Source organism: Tympanuchus pallidicinctus, unplaced genomic scaffold (assembly GCF_026119805.1).
Source record: "Tympanuchus pallidicinctus isolate F22 unplaced genomic scaffold, pur_lepc_1.0 scaffold7, whole genome shotgun sequence".
NCBI lineage: Eukaryota > Metazoa > Chordata > Aves > Galliformes > Phasianidae > Tympanuchus > Tympanuchus pallidicinctus.
Genome location: NW_026294791.1, coordinates 5,503,694 through 5,524,373, shown reverse-complemented (window position 1 = coordinate 5,524,373; position 20,680 = coordinate 5,503,694). Strand labels below are relative to the sequence as shown.

General features: G+C 40.6%; 3 protein-coding genes across 8 annotated transcripts in view; 1 reads left to right on the top strand and 2 right to left on the bottom strand.

Moving 5' to 3' along the window:
- Positions 1-99: 99 nt before the first annotated feature.
- Positions 100-15,674, bottom strand: ORC1 (origin recognition complex subunit 1). Of its 3 annotated transcripts, none has more exons than XM_052665833.1 (17): positions 15,537-15,674; positions 14,927-15,020; positions 14,395-14,522; positions 11,761-11,930; positions 10,963-11,338; positions 10,246-10,540; positions 10,002-10,106; positions 9,472-9,673; positions 7,757-7,863; positions 7,048-7,149; positions 6,366-6,537; positions 6,074-6,181; positions 5,230-5,379; positions 3,835-3,954; positions 2,684-2,850; positions 1,710-1,797; positions 101-906 (listed from the first exon to the last, which is right to left on the bottom strand). In XM_052665833.1, exons 2-17 carry the CDS (start codon positions 15,013-15,015, stop codon positions 712-714), a joined length of 2,574 nt encoding a protein of 857 aa, XP_052521793.1. In that variant the 5' UTR covers positions 15,016-15,020; positions 15,537-15,674; the 3' UTR covers positions 101-711. The 3 variants fall into 3 exon arrangements, with proteins under 3 accessions (XP_052521792.1, XP_052521793.1, XP_052521794.1); XM_052665834.1 differs by lacking the exon at positions 15,537-15,674 and adding an exon at positions 15,261-15,343; XM_052665832.1 differs by lacking the exon at positions 15,537-15,674 and having other exon boundaries at positions 100-906; positions 14,927-15,057.
- A 119-nt stretch (positions 15,675-15,793) lies between these two features.
- Positions 15,794-20,178, top strand: PRPF38A (pre-mRNA processing factor 38A). The gene is made up of 10 exons (XM_052665835.1): positions 15,794-15,990; positions 16,058-16,217; positions 16,727-16,848; positions 17,319-17,404; positions 17,574-17,684; positions 18,404-18,516; positions 19,037-19,063; positions 19,141-19,238; positions 19,553-19,601; positions 19,852-20,178. The coding sequence occupies exons 1-10, from the start codon at positions 15,861-15,863 to the stop codon at positions 19,892-19,894; spliced, it is 939 nt and encodes a 312-aa protein (XP_052521795.1). The 5' UTR covers positions 15,794-15,860; the 3' UTR covers positions 19,895-20,178.
- The window catches only part of TUT4 (terminal uridylyl transferase 4), a 34,987-nt gene continuing 33,355 nt past the window's right edge, over positions 19,049-20,680 (bottom strand). For 2 of the 4 annotated variants that reach the window (XM_052665827.1, XM_052665830.1), the window contains one exon: positions 19,049-20,670. In XM_052665827.1, the coding sequence (XP_052521787.1) occupies positions 20,634-20,670 (37 nt within the window). In that variant the 3' untranslated portion in view covers positions 19,049-20,633. The remainder of the gene's footprint in view (positions 20,671-20,680) is intronic. The other 2 variants (XM_052665828.1, XM_052665829.1) reach the window with 2 other exon arrangements.

The following is a 20,680-nucleotide window of genomic DNA, read 5'->3' as shown; positions in this document are numbered from 1 at the left end:
TGGGCGCGTTGATTTCTAACAGCCGACAGGTGCGGCGGGCGAAGGGTTCTGCCAGCTGCAGCTTAAGCCGGGGCACGTTTTATTCACACAGCACGAACGCAGTGCTCAAGCCGCCCCGTCTCCAGCCCTTGGATACGGGCCTGGGAGCAGCGTCAGGTTGAAGGCAAGTTTCAGGCAGATGGCTGAGGTTATTTCTTTAAAGCAATTCTCAACAGCTAACATACACAAAGTTGATTAAAAGCAACAAAAGCCCTCGGTCACACGCGTAGCTCCCTGGTAGCAATTAATCCATCATGCAACTAATTCAACAAGATGCGAAGTTCACTTTCAAGACACAAACAACAAAGATTTAAGGATACCTCAAAGGCATCTTTTGTACTCAACAGAAAAACTAATGCCACAACAACAGGGCTGCTCCCAACAGAAGCAGCTCCACAGGGCTAAGCTGAGAAACACTGATGCCAGTAATCAATGCCAGCTCACACACCTCAGCTGGAAGGGGACTGCTTACCAACAGTGCTTTTGAAACAGATTGTTTCATTTCAAGTATTTAAAATGCTCCAAAGCAAGTTCTTTATTGTACAAAGTGCTTTGATACACCACACAAAAATATTTAAAAATACAACCTACTATTTTATCAGTACTTAAAAAAAATAAAATAGACCATCTTTAAAATATTTGTACATATATAGAAATAAAATCTCTATTGCCTTAGTCATCCTTGAGTGCATACATGACATCATCCTGGCTGATGTTGAGGCGCACACGCATGTGAAGGTATTTATTGCTGGACTCCAGCAGCAGCAGCCTGCAGGCACCGAGCCTGGCACAAATGGCCAAGATGTCTGACACTGTTGGGCTCTGTATGCCCTCCATTCTGCACAGTGATACGTGTTGATGATAGACCTGTTAAAGAAGGAAAAAAAGGTGTTAAAAAAAAGATGTAACTCAAGTTAACCTCCTGCTGCAGTCTATGGGCCAAGGTGAAAAAAGGGAAATTTCCTTCCCTCCTCATCTCTGAATCACAGAATCACCAAGGTTGGAAAAGACCTATGAGATCATCCAGTCCAACCATCCACCCATCACCAATAGTTCCCACTCAACCATATCTCTCAATACAAAATCCAAACATTCCTTCAACACCTCCAGGGTTGGTGACTCCACCACCTCCCTGGGCAGCCCATTCCAGCACCTGACCACTCTTTCAGAAAAGTAGTAACCTAGTCTGTCCACAATTCCACTCCATCATTTGTTACTACACCTTCCCTGGACTATGTGGAATGAAGGTGATCCAGCAGCCCAAGAGCTGATGTACAGCTCATCACCCACCTGTCCACAGAAGGAACACATAGAGCAAGTGACCAATAAGGAAAAACTAGGGGAACAAGTATAAGAGATCAGCCTAACAAGATAATCTTTGATGTTCAAGAACAGATTTGCAGATACAGAGGAAAAAAAATTCCTCATGTGAGCCAAACCACTGGTAATGCTAATGTATGTGCAGGTGTTCCCAATTACAAGTGCTAGCACCAATTATGTTTCACACCTGGGCTGGACAGCCATGTCCCAGCCTACCACTGGGACCCAATTTGTTATCATATTGTTTTCCACCAGGTTCTACGAATACAAATCCCAAACATTTAAACATTTATAGTGTTGCCTGAGAGTTTTTACAGTGCATTCAAATGTACCTCAAAACAACAACATACCTGTTGAACTGTTGCCTCCTCAACTCCCGCCTGACGAAACTCTGCTAAAATTGCTTTGAAAAAGATTTGTTCGTGCATTGAGGCATTCCTGAACATCAAAACAAAATGGGCAAAAATCAGTCTGCAAAGTTCAGAACTCGTGAACCCTTAGAAAGAAATCTGGGAGGAAAATCACCTGCTAGCAACACTTAAATGCAGAGTATTTTCCTACCTGACAGTAGAAATATGCAAGACATTTTGTCAAACAGCCAGTGTTACGACCTGCAACCCTGTGCAACCCAGGGTTGTACAACCTGCAACCCTGACAATACTGAGCACTGCATCTCACTCCTTTCACTATCTGTCCGAACAAGACATTTGACTCCATGCAGAATATAAAGCTTAATGGATCAGTTAAGTGCCACATGGTTTGCTAACTGTACAGATCCTTGTTTGTTACAAGCATTCATGTGAGGTATGACATGAGATCAAAAATTAACATGGTAAATCTCTATGAGTTACAGAACTGTGTAATGCCATAATACTGTGAGTGTACTGTGCTGGCAGAACAAGTCTGTACCTCCTTTCATAGTTCTGAACCTCTGAAGCTGAAAAGGCAGAATCCATATTAATATTAATCCATATTAAGGCAGGATCCATATTAATCCATATTAATTTATGAATTAACAAATTAACATTTTTCAGACACAATACAGTAAACAGGGACAATCATAACATCTCAAAATCCCTGAGGGAAAGGCTAAAATGGAAACATTTAACTTTAAACAAGAAATTTCTGCGCCTTGTTTTCCCATCTTTCATTTCTATTTTGTGTCCCTCTTCTATGCTGAGGTTGTTTTTTAAAATCGTATTTCAGCAGAACATAATGCATCACATGCACTCTAAAGGGAGCGTAAAGATAGACAGAAGGCTTTTGAAAAATAGCACAGTGAAAATGACACAAAAGCAAATAAAAGCCAGAGAAATATTTTTACCTGATTGCCTTTATGTACGGGGATGAGAACATTTCATCTATGGCTTGTGTTATGTGGGTCATCCTGACTATCTCATGAGAACTCTTTTGGCTAGAAAACTCACAGATCTCAGCAGCCCTTCTGCAGATGTCAAGGCAACGCCTTGCATCACCAGACAGTGCTGCTACCTGAAAGTAAACATGACAGGTTTGTAAAATATTTCTTTGCTAAATAATTCTCAGCTTGTAGAATCAATAGGCCAGAAAAACAAACAACAGGTGGACTGTGTTATGCAAATCCAGATTTGAAACATTCGTCAAAATTTTGATCTTATCGATCAAAAGCAACTCCCCTACACCCACCTTGATCTAGCAATCACTAATTTGAGACTGAACTTTTCTTCTAAAACCACAGAAGGTTAGAAAATCTAGGAAATTCAGCATGAACAGTTTAATTCAGAACTTCTCAGAAACATTTTAAGTAGAGTACCTTAGCACAGTCCACATTCTCACAGCAAAAAAAGCAAAAATTCTGTTTTTCATACACAAAGTAACATTATTTTGAAGAGTTCACAACTACTTGAGATAATGGATTTACACTTGCAAGTGTCCAAAGAACTTTAGGCTTACAAAATTTTTGAAACTAAATACCTCTTAAAATCCCACTTGCAGCTTACAATTTTAATGAAGTTTTCATTAGACCATGCACACATCTCAGTTTGAGAAGCTACTGACCCCTAAGGCATTATTTGTTTTTTATACCACATAGCATACAGACTGGAAACAGAATAGGTTACACTGAGGCCTTGAAAATCTGGAGAAAGACAAAATGAATGTGGATATTTTCACTATTACTGCATACTAGACTTCCCCCACCCCCAAGATCCATCCAATGATTCATTACACCAAACACTGTAGAAAGCTGACATTGTATCATTAAGTAACCTTCTCAAAGCAGGTGGAAATAACAGGGGCACTGCTTTGCATGTTTCCTGCAAAAATGCCATGCATACCTCAAAGAAAGAACAGTGCAGGATCCACTACTGGTGCCTCACTTTGTCCCCACAGCAGAATGTGCACCCACAGAACTGAGATTACTGTTACAGAATTCTTTCACATCCCCATAATTTTCCCCTGGCTCAACACAGAGGATAATATTTGTACTATATTTACCTTTCTGGAAACTAGCTGAATTGCATCCTCCTCAAATGCCTTCACACTGTTCAGTCTAGACGAAATAATTTGCTGTAGCTGTTTGTAGGTGTAAGGCTGAAAGGACATTCTGGTGAGACCCTATAGTAAACAAAATGCAGTGAGAAGAGCTTGCAGTACTTAAACTATTCAAGCATAGCTTGCATTGTTAGCAGTTACAACTTCTGTGGTTGGAGCAGTCTGTTTCATCTGTTTCTCATTCTTCCCCTCCAAGCTTTGATAAGCTTTAATCTTTTTTTTTCCTGCTTTGCATTTGTAAAATAAGTATGCACATCCACCAATGAAACAGATGGAGTGCAGATCACTACCCCAGAAGGGCAGAGCTAGTGGTGCATGCTATTAGAAACCAAGTTCTCTTACAAAATTTGTAAATAAACTAGAGCCACCAATATAAGAATCTTTTGATTACTACTGTTTACACTGATTTTTAAGTACAGTAACAGCAGAACCTACCAAAACTATCCACCTCCTCTTTAGCATGTCTATGTGCATGTATACAGTCACACTGTTGACTTAATGTTAGGCCTGCAAGTCAACAACCAGCAAAGAACTACAAATCCACCTCCGGCTCAAGCTAATAACAACTGATTTCAGATGAGAAGGCCAATGTACGATTTATATATGATGTACTGTCTTTCACATCCTGCAGGAGGCAAAGCTTTACATCCCTTATGAATTCCTCTCCCTTGACTACATGGATTCTCAGAGCTTCAGCTAATCTGCAGGTTCAGTGGGTGGGAAAAAGCAATTCACAGTTACTGTGCCACTGTTTTTGAGTCACAGAAGGATGAAGGCAGAGCACTGTTTTTGCAAATCATTTCTTATGGAAGCACTGAAACAAAGACCTAGGACAATGGATTAAACACATGTATAGAGCACATCCAATTTCCTGACCAAAGGTATTGAACAAAAAATCCACCATCTGATTAGAGCAAACAGAGACAAGCAATCTGTGCCAGAAATGAAAGGGGAAATAGCAAGGGAAAACAGAAGGAAATTTCTCTGAACTCTGGAGTAGCAGCTTCACCACGATGCACAGAATTCAATTATACAAAACTTAATATGTTTAAAAAGACATCTGCCTTCTTTTTCTTAATTCATTCTTACAGGAACAGAGTGTTCTTATGTAGCATAACATCTGACCAGTGAGCTGGCTCCTGTACTTATTTTGCTAAGATTTATATGATCATCTGCCCTATGGAGACAAGAGAGAATTATAATTGTTTATAATTATTTAACTTCTGATGTAACCCACTTTACCTTTCCCTCCCAGTCAAAATTACTTTTGATTGCATGCAGCACTCAATCAGTTTGTTTTTTTTTTAAGCTTAGCAACCTAATTGTTAGAGGACATACCAGCCTGCTAGATACTCTGTTCATCATTATTCTCTCTGGCAAGTCCATGGTGTTAGCAATGGCCAGGATGATTAACTTGGAGTGCTTTTGAGTCGGCCAGTCAAATAAGTTGTACATCACATTCTGCTTTCGGGTCCACAGAAGATCAAGCTGAAGAAAAAGATAAGAACCTGACTGAAAAAGAATGTCTTGTAACAGTACAACTTACAGTGAGGTTTGAGAGTTAGTTCTGCCACAAAACACTTCTCACATAATACTGAATAAGGTGTCTCTCTGCATTTCCTTTGCTAATCTACTAATAGTACTGCATTTTTTGAATTAGAGCTCTAATCTCTCTCTGAAAAGTATTCATTACAAACTTAAGCTGCAATTTAAAACGCTAATGTGATATATTACATCCAACAAAATTAAACTACCTAACCATGCAAAGATCTGAATCATAGCAAAAAAAATGAATTACTGAACACAGTATATTCACAGTTTCAAAACTAGATTTTTCACTGTGAATTTTCTCTCCACAAAAAAATGCAGCTTCCAGATAAAATACATACTCTGAACAGTTCAATCCCATGCTATTTAGGAGCTGACAGCATTCATTATGCCATAAAACCAACATGAAAATAAAGACAAAGAATTTTGGCAACAGGAGACTCATCTATTTACATTCAGTTTCCTAATGAGACTAAGAGGAACTATTTGAGTGCCCACACTCCAAAGTCTTCTCCTTTAGATCATATATGACATGCTCTAAACACAAACTGTTCTTCCATTCTCTAAAAACCTTTTTTTTAAATGATACTTTAGGAAAGATTTAGGATAGAGAAGGAAGGATTCCTTGTCTCACCTCATCCACTACCAGCACTGTGGTCTTCCTCTTAGGTCCAGGTGTGCAGAACAGTTTTGCCAACAGCACTGCAGCATGAGCTGCTGTCACCTTCTGACCTGTCAGTAACTGGACAAGAATTAAATTATACTGCAGGTTAATCACACCAAAACTCTGGAAATAGGCAGTTTAACCCTTCATATGTTTTAACTTTCAGAAGTATTGATTGTTAGTTGTCTTGAACCCCATAAAACACTGAGGATCTGAACTTCCTCTTCTTTCAAAGGAGAGCAGTTGAGGAGGCTTTTCTCACCTCCAGAATCTGCACATAAGCTTGGTGAGGATCAGTAAGCTTCATGCCATTGATCTCTATGAACTGGAATGATGGTAGGTCATCATCTTCTGTAGCTCGCTGAAGACAGCGAATCACTTCATGAACAGTTGCAGTTTTACCTGTTCCAGGCACTCCAGAAATATACATACACCTACAAAACAGAATGCCTTTTTAGCAGTCTCAGTAAAAGAGTAACACTCTTAGTATCAAGAAATCGGAGTTCCTGGACTCTGAGGTTGCGTTGAATACCTTTCCCCCTACCTCTCTTCAGGTAATTCCCTACATTCAGTTACTTCGTTGCTAACGAGGACATGTCACACATTAGAATATAAGGTTTGTTGGGTTTTTTTAATTATTAAAGTAACTAACAATCTAAAATACTTTAGAAATTCTAATTTTGCTTTGTTAAAAAAATATTTTCCCAGACATCTAAAATTGACTAGGCATTTCTGTCTTAAATTTGAATTTGTACAATAAAGGAATTCATATTATTTATACATACAACAAGCTCTCAAGGAAAAAAAACACGCTGGAAAATTCAACTAGGATCTTCACTTCAGTCAAACAAGGATAGCATTTTAAATAAAAGCAGCCTTGATTGACTGACAGTGCACCATAGGTATGTGTGATCTCAGTTACACAGCCTCACCAATGAACTCACCCTCCTGTGCCATCAATAAGTTTGCTTTCCACAAAGTTATAGATATCCTGGAATTCTTCCTCACGACAGGGCAAAGACTCTGGGACAGCAGAAACGTGCAGCCTTTTGATTAAAGCAAACAAAGGAGTCAAACAAACTGGAGGCCAAAGAGTTGTATTTTCACACATCTTCCTGAAGGGCTTTAAGGGGCAAAGCAGATAGCAGGCCCCTCCCACCTCTTCCCTTCACAGCTCTGTGTAGTTTTTAAATCTGTCTAACATACTTTAGGTTTGAACACCAATGTCAAGTGTCCAAATGAAACAGTCTAGTCTCTCTAAAGGTTTCAAGCTTTTGAGCTTTAAGATGGCTGAACAATCATCATCATCAAATAGTATGAAATGAGGTATAGTAGGGATAAAAAGAGGTGATAGCTTGTAGGATGGTACTCATAGTACCAGTAAAATCTACAAGAGAAGATCTTTGCTTTTATTTTTTTGAGTGTTAGAATAAAGACAGATACCTAACTCTGAAGAATTTAGCACTAAGAACTAGTTACAATGACTTGCAATCGTAGAGGTAGTACTATAGCCACCTGTAATTATAGTATTTATTGTCCATTCCTTAGTGTTCCTCTGAAATCAAAATATTTACCCATGTTCACCGAATTTATTCAATCTGGTAAAGGTGACATTACCCTATTTTAGCATTTCCTGCCTTCAGTGAACGTTACCTTAATCTGGCTTCTTCCAGTACACTGGTTGGTTTCTGTGCTGCATGGCTGCGCCTGGGAATTTCAGGAGTTGCATTCCGGGGTGTCCTGGGTGTTCCCAGTAAGGGCTGGGAAGAAAAAATTAGGATCTCAAACAGATGTGCTACATACAGGAATTTCTACCAGAAACAGATCACTCATATAAGCCTCCAAAACACTGATTACACAAACTTCCTGGAGATGTCAAAGTACAAGGTGAAAGGAGGCACGGTCCTTACAGGAAGGAATTGCCAAATTAAGTCTCATGGTCTTTTTCTTCCTTGAGGAGACAAAGAAACCAGCAGGCAAAACAGCGACACAGACAACTTCTCCTTTTGATTTGCTGAAATATTTTAAATATTTTTATTCTACGTTCTGTAACTCAGTGTTCCAAAGTGACCTGGTTCTCAAGAAAGAGCAAACAACTAGAAACTAATGATCTGTATTTCACTGTCCAAACAAAAAAGCCACGCAGTATCTTATATATTCTTCCTCACTGTGCCTACAAGCTCTAGTTGTGCTAGGATTTCTGTTACATTTTACATAAACAGAGGCCGATTTTAATTAGCCCCTCCCAAATATCCCCATCCCAAGCCCAGTGGCTGTGACACTATGAGAAACTGCTGGCCATACTGTCTTTAGCACAGCCATAAACACTGCACAGCATTCCTTCTGTGCTGGTAGCCATCAGCACAGTCCTGAACTTACAGCTTTCTACAATATATGAAGATTGCACTGACCAAAGACTATTCAGAAATGGATCATTCTTGGGTACTTAAGTCAGTTGTTCACTGAATTCACATAATATTTGTACAGTAAAAGTACTGCTTGCCCAAGAACTGCACAAGTGTAACTACTCACTGAATAACTGACTAATTGCTTTTAATCATAATTCCTACCAGGTTTATTTGAGAGCCTGTAGATTATACTGGGAGAGAAAAACAGTTTCTGCTCCACTCTTCCACCACTTGTGACTTCACACACCTGCCCTGTATCTCCTCCCACACTGTCTCATTTTAAGAGTCATAATTCAAGTACCGCTTTCAATAGTTTCTCATGTAGAAACAAATCCATCATTTCATTATTTCTTGCCTTCCTTTGAGCCAGCATGGAGCTTATTTTTTTTTTCTTGAGAATAGCGGTTGAGAAACACAGCACCATTCAGGTGTTTCAAACAGTTTCCTCAAATCACCTTAAAAAACCAAACAACTAATTATACCCTAGGGATTCTTCTCTTGTAAAGCTGCCCAGTGATTCACACAAGACTTTCACTTATGTATCACTAGTAGATGACCTGAATCCACAGCCTAACAACTACTAATTCAGGACATGCTAATGTTCTTCCTCCCTTCCTAATTCTCTCCCCTGTCCTTCCTCAAAGCAAGCCAAGACATTACAGCCACATAACAAACAAACCAACCCAGCACATTCAGCAGTCACTGGTCAGCTCCAGCCTAATCCAACATTTCCTTTGCTTAGGCTGGAGAGTTTTCTGATCAACACTGTTGTAACATTGAGGATAACCAAGTACTGTATTTTCATAACTTAGTCATACCGAAAATCATACAACCATTTCATCTAAAGCATAGGAGCTCAGATACTTAACTTTGGCATACAGGCATTGAGCATTAAAAAAAAAAGGATTAGAAACAATAAAGAAAACTTTTTAAAATGTCAGCAGCTCTAAGGAACCTTACTGTTTTCCTTGGGGTCTTGGCAGGAGTGTGAACTGAAGGCTTCCTTGAAGATTTTGGGGTGCTGAACATTCTGCTCGATTTGGTTTTCTTCTCCGGTGTGCAGCCCACATCACTATCTTCTTCCTCACTACTTGAGGAGTAAGAACCATCCGAGCTAGACAGAAAATCCTCTGCCTCCTTTGATTCTAGCATGTTTAATAAGCTATCAGAAAGAAATGACAGAAGTTTTGTTTTGTGCCCTTTTTTTTTTTAAATAAACTACATATGACTGCTCACTACAGTGTCATTTGATACATTTTCAGTTCTTCCTGTAAGGTGCCTATACTCAGCAAGTCAAGTTATTCTCCACTTCAACCATTAATTTTCCATAGCTATTTAACAGACAAGTATTAAAGGAAGTCAGCTTAACGTTTCTTAATATAAGACAGTTTTTACCCATTCTGCAATATTTGTATTAAGCTATACAAACTCTTGAGGCTTTGAGGTGTCAAGAACCATTTGAACAAGATTGCATGAAAGCAAAAGTTCACCTGATTTGTTCTGCAATGCGAGTGCTTGTCTCCTGTGTACACTTCCTACGAGAACGAGGGGTCACCGCTGGGCTCTGACTCCCCAGCTCCTTATGTCCAGTTAAGCTGTAAAGAACACAGAGCTACTTTTATCTGGACCACACTTGTAAAGATGGAGAGGAAGCCCTTTAAACTTCAGGCTCTACTGTTAAGCCCGTGAACTCAATGCAGATACAAAAATAGTTATGAAAATACCGTTACTTACACTGTAGCATCATCTTCTATATTAAGATTCTTGACTTTCTCATTAGAGTCTTCAACCTTCCTATAAGGGGACAGTCTTAGCGTATCACTAAACATCTCCTGGTGCTCTGCTGTACCAAACACTGACTCCAGCTTATCACTGGCACAAGCTATTTTTGGTGGCGAGCTTAGAATTTCAGTGAATTTCACTTTTCTTTTAATAGCTGTTGGCTTTAACAGTTGAGAATCATAGACATCATCTAAAAGTTCCAAAACATCCTCTTCCAGGAGTTTGCCTTTTGAAGATCTTGTGGGACCTAGGAATGAAAAGCAAGATTTTGTCAGGCTTTAACATGGATGGTTTGAGTTAGAAGTTTCAGGGAAGACAGTAGTTTCAGAAGACACTGTATGACTCAGAGCTGTAATTTAAATGAAACGTGATGGCATTAAGCTTTGTGGACAGAAAACTGAATTACTGGAAAGCATGCATTCCCTCTATGAATACAACAACATAGAAAAGTGAAAAATCAGGTTCTATCACTTCTAACTTCACTCAGCTTTCAGTTTGAATATATGGTCCAAATGTGTTCATTCAGTCAATCCAACGTAAACCTTCTTGTATACCATTAGCCAGAAAAGTAAGGAAAAATAAGGCAGACATTGTGAGGTCAAGATGGAGTCACAATACTACATCCAAAACAACCAAATGGACAGAATACACATACTGACATATACATACTGCTCAAATCTAATTTCTTTCTTGCAGTTGGATTTTTGGTGCCTTTATCTATTCTTAGTGAATGTCTCTTCTTAGAAAGGGAAGACTTAGAAGCAGAATGTTTTGATTCTATTTCCATCTCAACATTTTTTGTTTTTGGGGCACTCCAAGCAACCTTCTTGGTCTCTTTTTTCACAGAGGAAGTGATCTCCGAAGGAACAAAAGAGCTGACAGAGTTTGGGATGCCATCTCCTTTCTTGCTAGCTTCATTCAGCATAGAGAACGTGTCTGGGGACAAAACCCTAAAGCATTTCCCATCCCAAGACTGTTTCACGCAGAAGATTTTCTCCTTTTTTAATCTAGTAGGTAGTTCATCCTTCAGACGCAGTGGTATTACCTGAAAAAGGAGAAAAAAATACCAACACATGCATACTGCTGATTTAGCATTCAACCGCTTTCTCTTCACATATCTTACGGTTGGAACTCATGGAGCTTCATTAGAAATGGCAACAAGCTCAGCCTACAAAACAATTGGCACAGTGTCACCCTGCTACAGGCCCTGTCAAACCATGACAGGCCTCCATCACATTACTTCCTTCCATGCAATCCTCTAGATGGACTGGCTGCCCATAACCAAAGTCATTTGGGGATGGAAGAAAGGAGGAGTACTGAGTTTTCAACCGTCTTGCACAACTTCATTGGCAATCAAATGCACCTTGTACGTTCAGTTCAGGAGGAAGTGAAGCAGCTGCACTGTTCTGTTTTTCAAATTGTTTGTTTCTTTTTTCCCTCTGCACGTAGATAGGCTGCAGTACGTACCAGCACACTTTCGATGATAGTCTCCACAGCTATGTCAGTGTCATAGCCAGAAACTAGATCAAAAAACACTTCCTGGGAAGAAATCCTTCTTTTAAGCAGTTTCTGCTTATTCTCAGGTACCTCTGTAATATGAGTGAACCACTGCACAACTGCATGCTTCTGCTGAGCGCCTACAAATGAAAAGAAAATGAACACTAAGGATTCTCTCATGCCACAAACAGTTCTTACCAGACCTTGGTGACTTCAGCTAAAATACTGCACAAGACACTTTGCATTTACGTACTGAAAGACACTTTGCATTTATGTACTGAAAGACACTTTGCATTTATGTACTGAAAGACACTTTGCATTTACGTACTGAAAAGCAGTGTTCTTCCTTAACTTTTTTACTGAGAAAAAAGTTACAAATTTAGAAAAAAAAGAGGATGAAAAATTTTCCAGATGAATGAGGGAGATAAATTAGCTCTAGGTCAAACAAAGTTAAGGCCAAAACTAGAAACTGACAAATGATGCAGAAGTTACAGCTCTCATAGCTCTGGCAAGAAAGTATGCAGACAGTTCTATACTATCAGCAATGTAAATACTTCAGAAGAGTGACATTTAATAACATCAAAGCTCAGGATTCCAATTCATCACTACTGCAGTACCATATTAAGGGCACCACAGCTGTGCCACTGGTTACTGGATGGAATTGCACACTTCTGGTGAACCACAGGGATACCACAGCCATGTTGTTCAGCGCTCGCTAGACAGACGTGGGACAGTCAGGGAAAACTTTGGGCACTACAGCACTTGCTGGGAGTGACTTGGATTAATTTAGAGAAAGATTAAACAACCTGATCCTGGGGAATTTCACTGAGAATTTAAATTTAAGGTGCATCTTCTGTATAGTTCAGTCAAACAACTAAAGCCTGTTCTAAAGAGAGCTGTTTCTAAAGAGCCTTTTATTTTGAAATGTCACATAACAAGTACTTAAGTGCTTTACTCTGGGAGTCAGTCAAGTGTGCACACAAGTAAATTTACAAATGTATGTAGCTATGTAAATGTTAAGAAAATGCCAGCCTTATTTCTTAGAACTCATGCAAGCAGGCTCTTTGTCCAGGAGTTCCACAAAACTCCCATATCTGTTCCCTCCTCACACACTGGGAAATTCAAAACAAAAATGCCTAGAAATGAGCCACCAAGGATAAAAATCCGACATGGACATAGGTGAGAAAGTAACTGATATGAGACTGTAAGTCTGAGTTGATGATTAACTGATGTCATTGACGAGTTGATATCTGAATTGAGACTGTCACAGCTTACAATGATACCTATGCCAAGCCTCAAATCACAGAATTCATTTAGATCAGCTAATCTTTTTCACACAGAGGGTGGTGAGGCACTGGAACAGGCTGCCCAAGGAGGCTATGGATGCCCCATCCCTGGAGGCTTCCAAGGCCAGGCTGGATGTGGCTTTGGGCAGCATGGTCTGCTGGTTGGCGACCTGCACACAGCAGGGGGGTTGAAATGAGATCATCTTTGTGATCCTTCTCAAGCCAAGCCATTCTGTGATAATCTAATATTTCACTGTCACAAAAGAAGAAGTTCCATATTGGCATTCATGCAATCTAACTGAACTCCACTAAGCAGTGGACATAAAAGGAGAACTGAGAAGTTTCATAACATTACTGCTAATTTCAGGGTTATTTTAAAGATCAACCAGAAATGTTTGCTCACTGACTAATGAACCAGAGAATCCTGCTGTGAAATAACAGAGAAGACTGAATAAACAGCATGAGAAAGTTCCTCATGAATAGAGTTAAAAGAAATTTAGAACATAATACAGTTTTTATGCTCCTATTCATATTTTAAGGTGTTCAGATTCAAATGAAAACAAAACCAAGCATCTTTAACAACTCTGTCAAAGACATGGAAAACCTTTTCAAGAAAGATTGACAAATTTCAGTCCAGCATGAAAAGAATATTCAGTTGTTACAATAAATGTGCATTACAAATACGCATCACTCTGTGTATTTTTGTTTTGAATGAGAAAACCCACAAAATATTATCAATGCAGATCAAAAGAAACAACAGCTGTTGAAAGAAATGAGGCTTAGCTAATGAATAGTTTCTCATTCAGACTCTACATAGCCTTTGTGCCACTTGCCTGCCATGACTTATCGTTTCATATCTACCTCTACCTACAAATAAGCAGTATAAGTAGTACAAATAAGAGACAGAAGTGACGAGCCTATTTATTCAGCTGTGTATGTTACACTGAAATCCTTGGTGTCTAATAACACGCAAGTCTCAGAGCTGCAGCACTCTTGTTCCAGTGGGATTCTCCAATATCTAAATGAAGCAAGAGCTCACATTGCCTTCCTTGAGGACTATTTCTTCTAGAAGTAAACAAGTAAGCAAAAGATAGTGCCTTTTAAAGCCTTTCAACTGCATTTAGCAATCCAATTTAGATGAAATCAGTACCAAATTTTTAGGTAGAACTTGCATACGCAAGCAGTGATCAGCACAGTCCCGTTCCTGTAATAATTTAGAGCAGCAATACAGCATTAATGCTAATCACATCCCCATGGTATAGTTATCTTTAAAGCATTTTAAGATTCCTCATGTAGGAGGTGAGTTTTTATTTCTTACCATCTTCGTACAAATCCAGGAGTTGTGCCACAAAAGGTTGATCTGCATTCTCCCCTTCTATTAGAACAAAGTCACCAAGCTGTATACATCTTTCTGTTTTGCTTCTCTCTGATTTGATAAGAATTCCTCTAGAAAATGATGCAGACAGTTCAACATCCTTTACAATTCACATGCCATCAAATCTGACCTCCTGCCCAACTTAACGTCACTTATAGCCCCTCCAACAAAGGCTAAAGTTTAAAAACAACAACAAAACTTCCCAATTAAAAACCTTCACTTGTATTTTGAATAGGCAGTTAACACTTATTTACAGATTATAATTAAGTGCTCATGCACAAACATACAATTTACATTTCAAGAGCTTCACGACAACACTTTTTGTGGTACACATACAGTGTCGTGACAGGTATGACAAAACTACTGTTATTTAGTAATATTCTCACAGCCCAATTAACCTACGTGACATCAAAAAGGCAAAGCAAGTGTCACTGCTTATGCTCCCCTGAGAAAAACAGAAATAAACGTTTTTTACTTGTACTGCAGAGTCCTCAGCTTTCTGTCTGAGCTCATGGGCTTTCCATACCAGGAATAAATGATTTTGCTCTGCTGGCCGGTGTCCATGATTCCTGAGGAAAAGAATAAGCACATAAACGAGCAATTATCGCTTATAGCTTAAAAATAAGAGGGGACCACACTCAAGTTTTCCAGACCGCGGGAATGGCCGTCAGTCCCCGATTCCCCCAAGCGGTGCAGATTAAGACACAGCCCCAGCTCCCAACCTCAGTCCCCGCCCGCCGCTCGCGTTAAACCCCCGGGGTTAAACCCGCCCTGAGGGCCCCCTTTTCCCTGACAATGCCCTCGCACACCGAAGGCCGTTTGAGCGCTTCTCCTCGCTGGTTTTCGCCCATCTCCCACGAACGCGGCGGGTGAAACAGTCCCGCACGCTTCATCTCCCCTCCCTCTTCCTTTTTTGGCCTCAGAGCCGCCATCCCCATGGTTGCTTTCCTACCGCCAAACAGCCCGCGTGGCCATGGCGCCGGACGGGGTCGAACCCGCAGAGACCCCGAAGCGCCCTCACAGAACGAGCAATCCAGCCAGCCAGCCGCCGGCCCGCTGCCCTCAGGGACCGCAGCCCCGCTCACCGCAAAACCTCAGCGATCCCCGCGCGCAGCAGCAGCACCAACAGTAGCGCCGCGAGCTCCCGCCACCCCCGCGATAGAATTTCGCGCCAAAGCCCACCCGCAGCCCCGCCCCCTCCGCCGCGCGTGCGCACAGAACGGAGAGGACGGGAGAAGGTAGCCGGGCGGTGCCGCCATATTTGAATCTGGAAGGGGTACCGGAAGTGATGCTCTGCCCGAAAAGAACGTGGCGGGGTGGGGGACAGGAAGCGGAAGTTGTTAGTGTTCCTCGCGGAAGTGGGGTGAGTGTGTTTGCCGCCGTACGGAGGGGAGCCGGGGGCGGCCGCCATGGCGAACCGCACGGTAAAAGACGCGCACAGCATCCACGGCACCAACCCGCAGTACCTCGTGGAGAAGATCATTCGTACCCGCATTTACGAGTCCAAGTATTGGAAAGAGGAATGCTTCGGCCTCACGGGTATGGCGGGCTGGGTCGGGCGGGGAGTTCGAGGGGGGGCCGGAACTGATGGCTGTTCATCTCGCAGCCGAGCTGGTGGTGGACAAGGCGATGGAGCTGAAGTACGTGGGGGGCGTCTATGGCGGGAACATCAAGCCCACGCCTTTCTTGTGCCTGACGCTGAAGATGCTGCAGATCCAGCCCGAGAAGGACATCATTGTGGAGTTCATAAAAAATGAGGACTTCAAGTAAGTCTGTAGCACATTTCCTTGCCTTGAGCTCTTTTGCTTGTCGAAATGTGGATGTCCTGAACTGCCAGGGAAGCTCCAGGGCAGGGTTCAGCTTCCTGTACACAAACCTCTGTAAATGTGCTCTTCTTGCTAAAGCCTGGCCTTACTCTTGTTTTCCGAAGGCTTGTTCCTCTTGTTGCTGGGCTGCTGAAAATATTCGCCTTTATGGCTTATGTTCTCTGCAGTAACACAGCCTGAAGTACTGGGAGTGAGGTGCATTAATGGAGCCATAATCACCTACTTTGTCTAAAGTGTTTCTTTAATCTTCTGGGAGTGATAATGCAGCTCTGCACATATAAACAACCTGTACTGGGATGCTGCGCGTGCTTGAGTATTTGAAGGAGAAGATCCATACAGACACTCTTTATTGTAGGGTACTGTTTTTCTCATAAAATTCTGGGAATGATTTTTCTTTGAACTGCTGACTGTGCAGAAAGCTCAGATACGTGCAATGCTTTACTTTCCAGGTATGTCCGAATGCTTGGTGCATTGTACATGAGATTGACGGGCACAGCTATTGACTGCTACAAGTATCTTGAACCACTGTACAACGACTATAGAAAAATAAAAAGTCAGAACAGAAATGGGGGTAAGCAACATGTGGTTATGGTTTCTCAGTGCATTAGTGGCCTCTTTAACAGGTGTTTCTTTTAGAAAAATATTCTCTTTTAATTGTGCATAAGTTAAAAAATGGAACACAACTATCCTTTTGAAACACCACTTTTACTAACTTATCCTTGTGATATCATGTTGTGAATCTTGTACAAATAAGAACTGCCTTTCTTATTTTGCTTTCCCCAAATGCTGGCGTTTTCTGTTGACACTGAAACTCAACTCCATATATATCAAAGAAACATACTACTGGAGTGAGTTTATGCACTGGCATCTGCTATTAGCTGTGCTGCAGTTTCTCCTTTCTACAAGACAGGCCTAAGGATTTCCTTCATCATTAAGAAAAATTTTAAAGCTATTGTTTGTGCAGCTCCTTCAGCGAAGTCCAAAGTATCTCGTTTATATAGCATTGACCATGTATTTAAGATGCTATTTTTTTCCCTCTAGAATTTGAACTGATGCATGTGGATGAGTTTATCGATGAACTGCTCCATGAGGAACGTGTGTGCGATATAATTCTGCCTCGATTGCAGGTTTGGAGAAACAAATGGTCTTAACTGCATCATATTCAGTAGTTGTATCAGCTACTGGCATAGCACACTAGTTGAATGAAGCTATGATTAAGAATCTTTGGGCATGTCAGATGCCTCTTTGGTGCTTATGTTATATATAGCCCAAGAATAAAGTTGTAATTTCTCCTAGAAACGATATGTTCTGGAAGAAGCTGAGCAACTTGAACCTCGTGTTAGTGCTCTGGAAGAAGATATGGATGATGTAGAATCTAGTGAGGAGGAAGAAGAGGAAGATGAAAAGGTTAGTGACATGTTTTAGAGGAAAAGGTAAAGCTAGTGCTGGAACTGCCACAAACTGTGTGGGTTTGTGAGAAATATTTGAGAGATCTCAGCTGTTTGCAACTATCAGCTCCTCCCTTAATGGATTTTCACATAAGCTGCCTGTGAGAACGCTTTAGATCCTGAAGCAGCTCTGAAGTGTTGTCTGTCAGGCTTTCCTGCCTGCTGAAAATCACAGCTCTGAATCTCTTTTGTGCTACTTAAACATGTTTTAGATAAATTATTTTATCTATCTATTATTTTACATAGCCAACAAGTAAAGATGGTGAAGGTTATGATGACAACTGTAGTCAAATCTGCTGTGCTATTTAAGAATGAACAGTATGAAAGCAGCCATTTTAATTTCCAGTTACCAAATTTGGGCAGTATCACTCATACAGGAATATGAAATATTTGAAGAATACAAGGCTTGATTTCTGTTGACCCTGAAACTCAGTTCCATATATATCAAAGAAACATACTACTGGAGTGCGTTTATGCACTGGGCATCTGCTATTCTTAGCTGTGCTGCAGTTTCTCCTTTCTACGAGACAGGCCTAAGGATTTCCTTCATCATTAAGGAAAATGTTATCGGATGGTTTATCTCCTCTTTTTTCACTTAGATTTATCATTCAGAATTCCTTGTTATAAATAAAACCTCGATGAAGGACTTACAGAACCTTTTTCCCCCGCTGTTCCCAGCTGGAGCGAGTACCATCTCCTGATCACCGCAGAAGAGGCTACAGAGACCTTGACAAACCTCGCAGATCTCCAGCTATACGATACAGGCGGAGCCGAAGCAGGTCTCCACGAAGGTGAGACGTGGCTCCTTTTCAGCAGTATTTTTACCTGTTGTGCTGCGGAGGGCTGCAGTGAAGCACGAAGGAGATGATGACAATTTAGGCCCAGAATCTCTTACGCTTTCCACGTTCTTTAGCCACTTCCTAAAGTAAGGAGCAGTGCAGTCACAGTTGACATCTGACTGTTTCCCTTGATCTTCAGTAACTGTTAAACTTGCTGGCCACTGTTAGCTAAATCTGATAACAGAATGAAGATACTAAGGGGAACAAAGTGCTTGTTTCCATGTAAGCTGAAGTTTTGAGAGAAAATCCAGTTACTGTTCCTCCTGGTAGCAAGCCAGAAAAGAATCATCACTTAATGCTTCTGCTCAATGCATGGGCCAGACCAAAGCATGTACTGCCCCTTGTGCATCAAGCCCATCAACTGCTACTGTAGGCTATAGGAGAGTGTAGGGTGCAGTTGCTAGAGTGTATAGGGAATGAAACTGGTGGTTCTGTTATTATTTTTAATGCTGCTTTTCTCCCTCAATTACAGGCGAAGCCGCTCTCCAAAGAGAAGAAGGTAGTCTTTTATTCTGTTACTTTATGTTAAAACGTATGTTTGTAGCACGGCTGTCTTAAAAGCTTCTTTCCTCTCAGTCCATCACCACGCCGGGAGAGGCATCGCAGCAAAAGCCCACGACGGCACCGGAGCAGATCCAGGGAGAGGCGCCACAGATCAAGATCTAAATCTCCAGGTATTTCTGTAGTTTTTAAATTAAGCTGGCTTTTTTTTTTTAACCAGACGACATCTACTGAAAGAAAAATCAGTGTCATAGTATCGAAAGGTAGCTTACATGCTTAATCTGGTTTATAAAGTGGTTAATTATATGAAAGTGTTGAGAACTGCTCCAATACTCACAAAATTGCCTGGGTGCACTTTTCAGACACTTGGCAGGAGGTTAATTTGAATGCCTAATTAGCTAGGACAATTAGAAGCAGATTACAAGAGCAAAAGAAAAAAGACCTCCAGGGTCTATGGAAGTAACTTTGGTTTTTTTCTGTCTTATAGGACATCATCGTAGTCACAGACACAGAAGTCATTCCAAATCACCTGAAAGGTATTATTTTATGGCACATTTCTTAAGGATGGGTGTTTGGTTGTAAGAGCTTGTGCTTGTCATTGAATCTTGGGGATTGAAGGTCTTCTTACTATGTAGTAAATGAAGTATTTGATATGGTACTTCATTCAGTGTTTTCTAGTTACACTATCCACATGTGGCTGTGTAAAACACCACTTATTGCTGTAATTCACGTTGTTTGTTTAAAACAGTTACTAGAACTGTGACACATAACTGTTCTCTCTTTCAGATCTAAGAAAAGTCACAAGAAGAGTCGTCGAGGGAATGAATAATGAACTAATTTCAGCACACAGTTCAGTCTAATACTGTCCTATTTGCTTTATGGGACAGCTGAATATGCACTGGCTGCTTTAGCAGTCATTTTTAGTCCTTTTCCTCTTGTACACGTGTTGTTTTTGTGGGGGGGTTTTTGTTGTTTTTTTTTTTTTAGTTAAAGCTGAAGTTGCTTTTACTTTCTAGTCCTTATGATAAAATCTAAAGGTAGTTTATAAATTGTTTTTCTTGAGGCCTGTAAAAAAAACAGTGAAGAGCAATAAAATAGGGTTTTGTCTTTGAAGGCTCTTTCCTGTTTCTTTTGTAATCTTTCACTGGGACTTCTAATTGAAACTGGCTTTATTCTCAAAGCTTTGTTCTGACTAACATGCTGCGTTCCATTGCTAAAGTGTGAATATGCGTAAGTCATAAACACTGAAGAACTACAAGCCTAAACTCTGTCAATAAGCCTCCGGTACAGGAAACGAAGCAGCACCACCAAAATCTAGCATGGGTTTAAGTTAGCTTCCAATTTCATTAAGTAATCTCCAATATCTAGCCAGTGCTTGTTCTTTTTTAAGGGATCTTCCTTAAGTCTAGTACTAGCCAGGATCAAAAGATTCCAGTAGAGTAAAATACCCCTTTTTGCCTGAAACATGTTGTTATTTACTAAATTTAGGAACAGTAAACCGCTACTTTGAAGACAGATCACTTAAGGCCTACCTGTGACTGGGAAGAAAATGAGACGTTAGCTCAGCTCTAGCATCTCTTAACGGAGTTAGCATTCGGCAACACCCTGTTTTTCA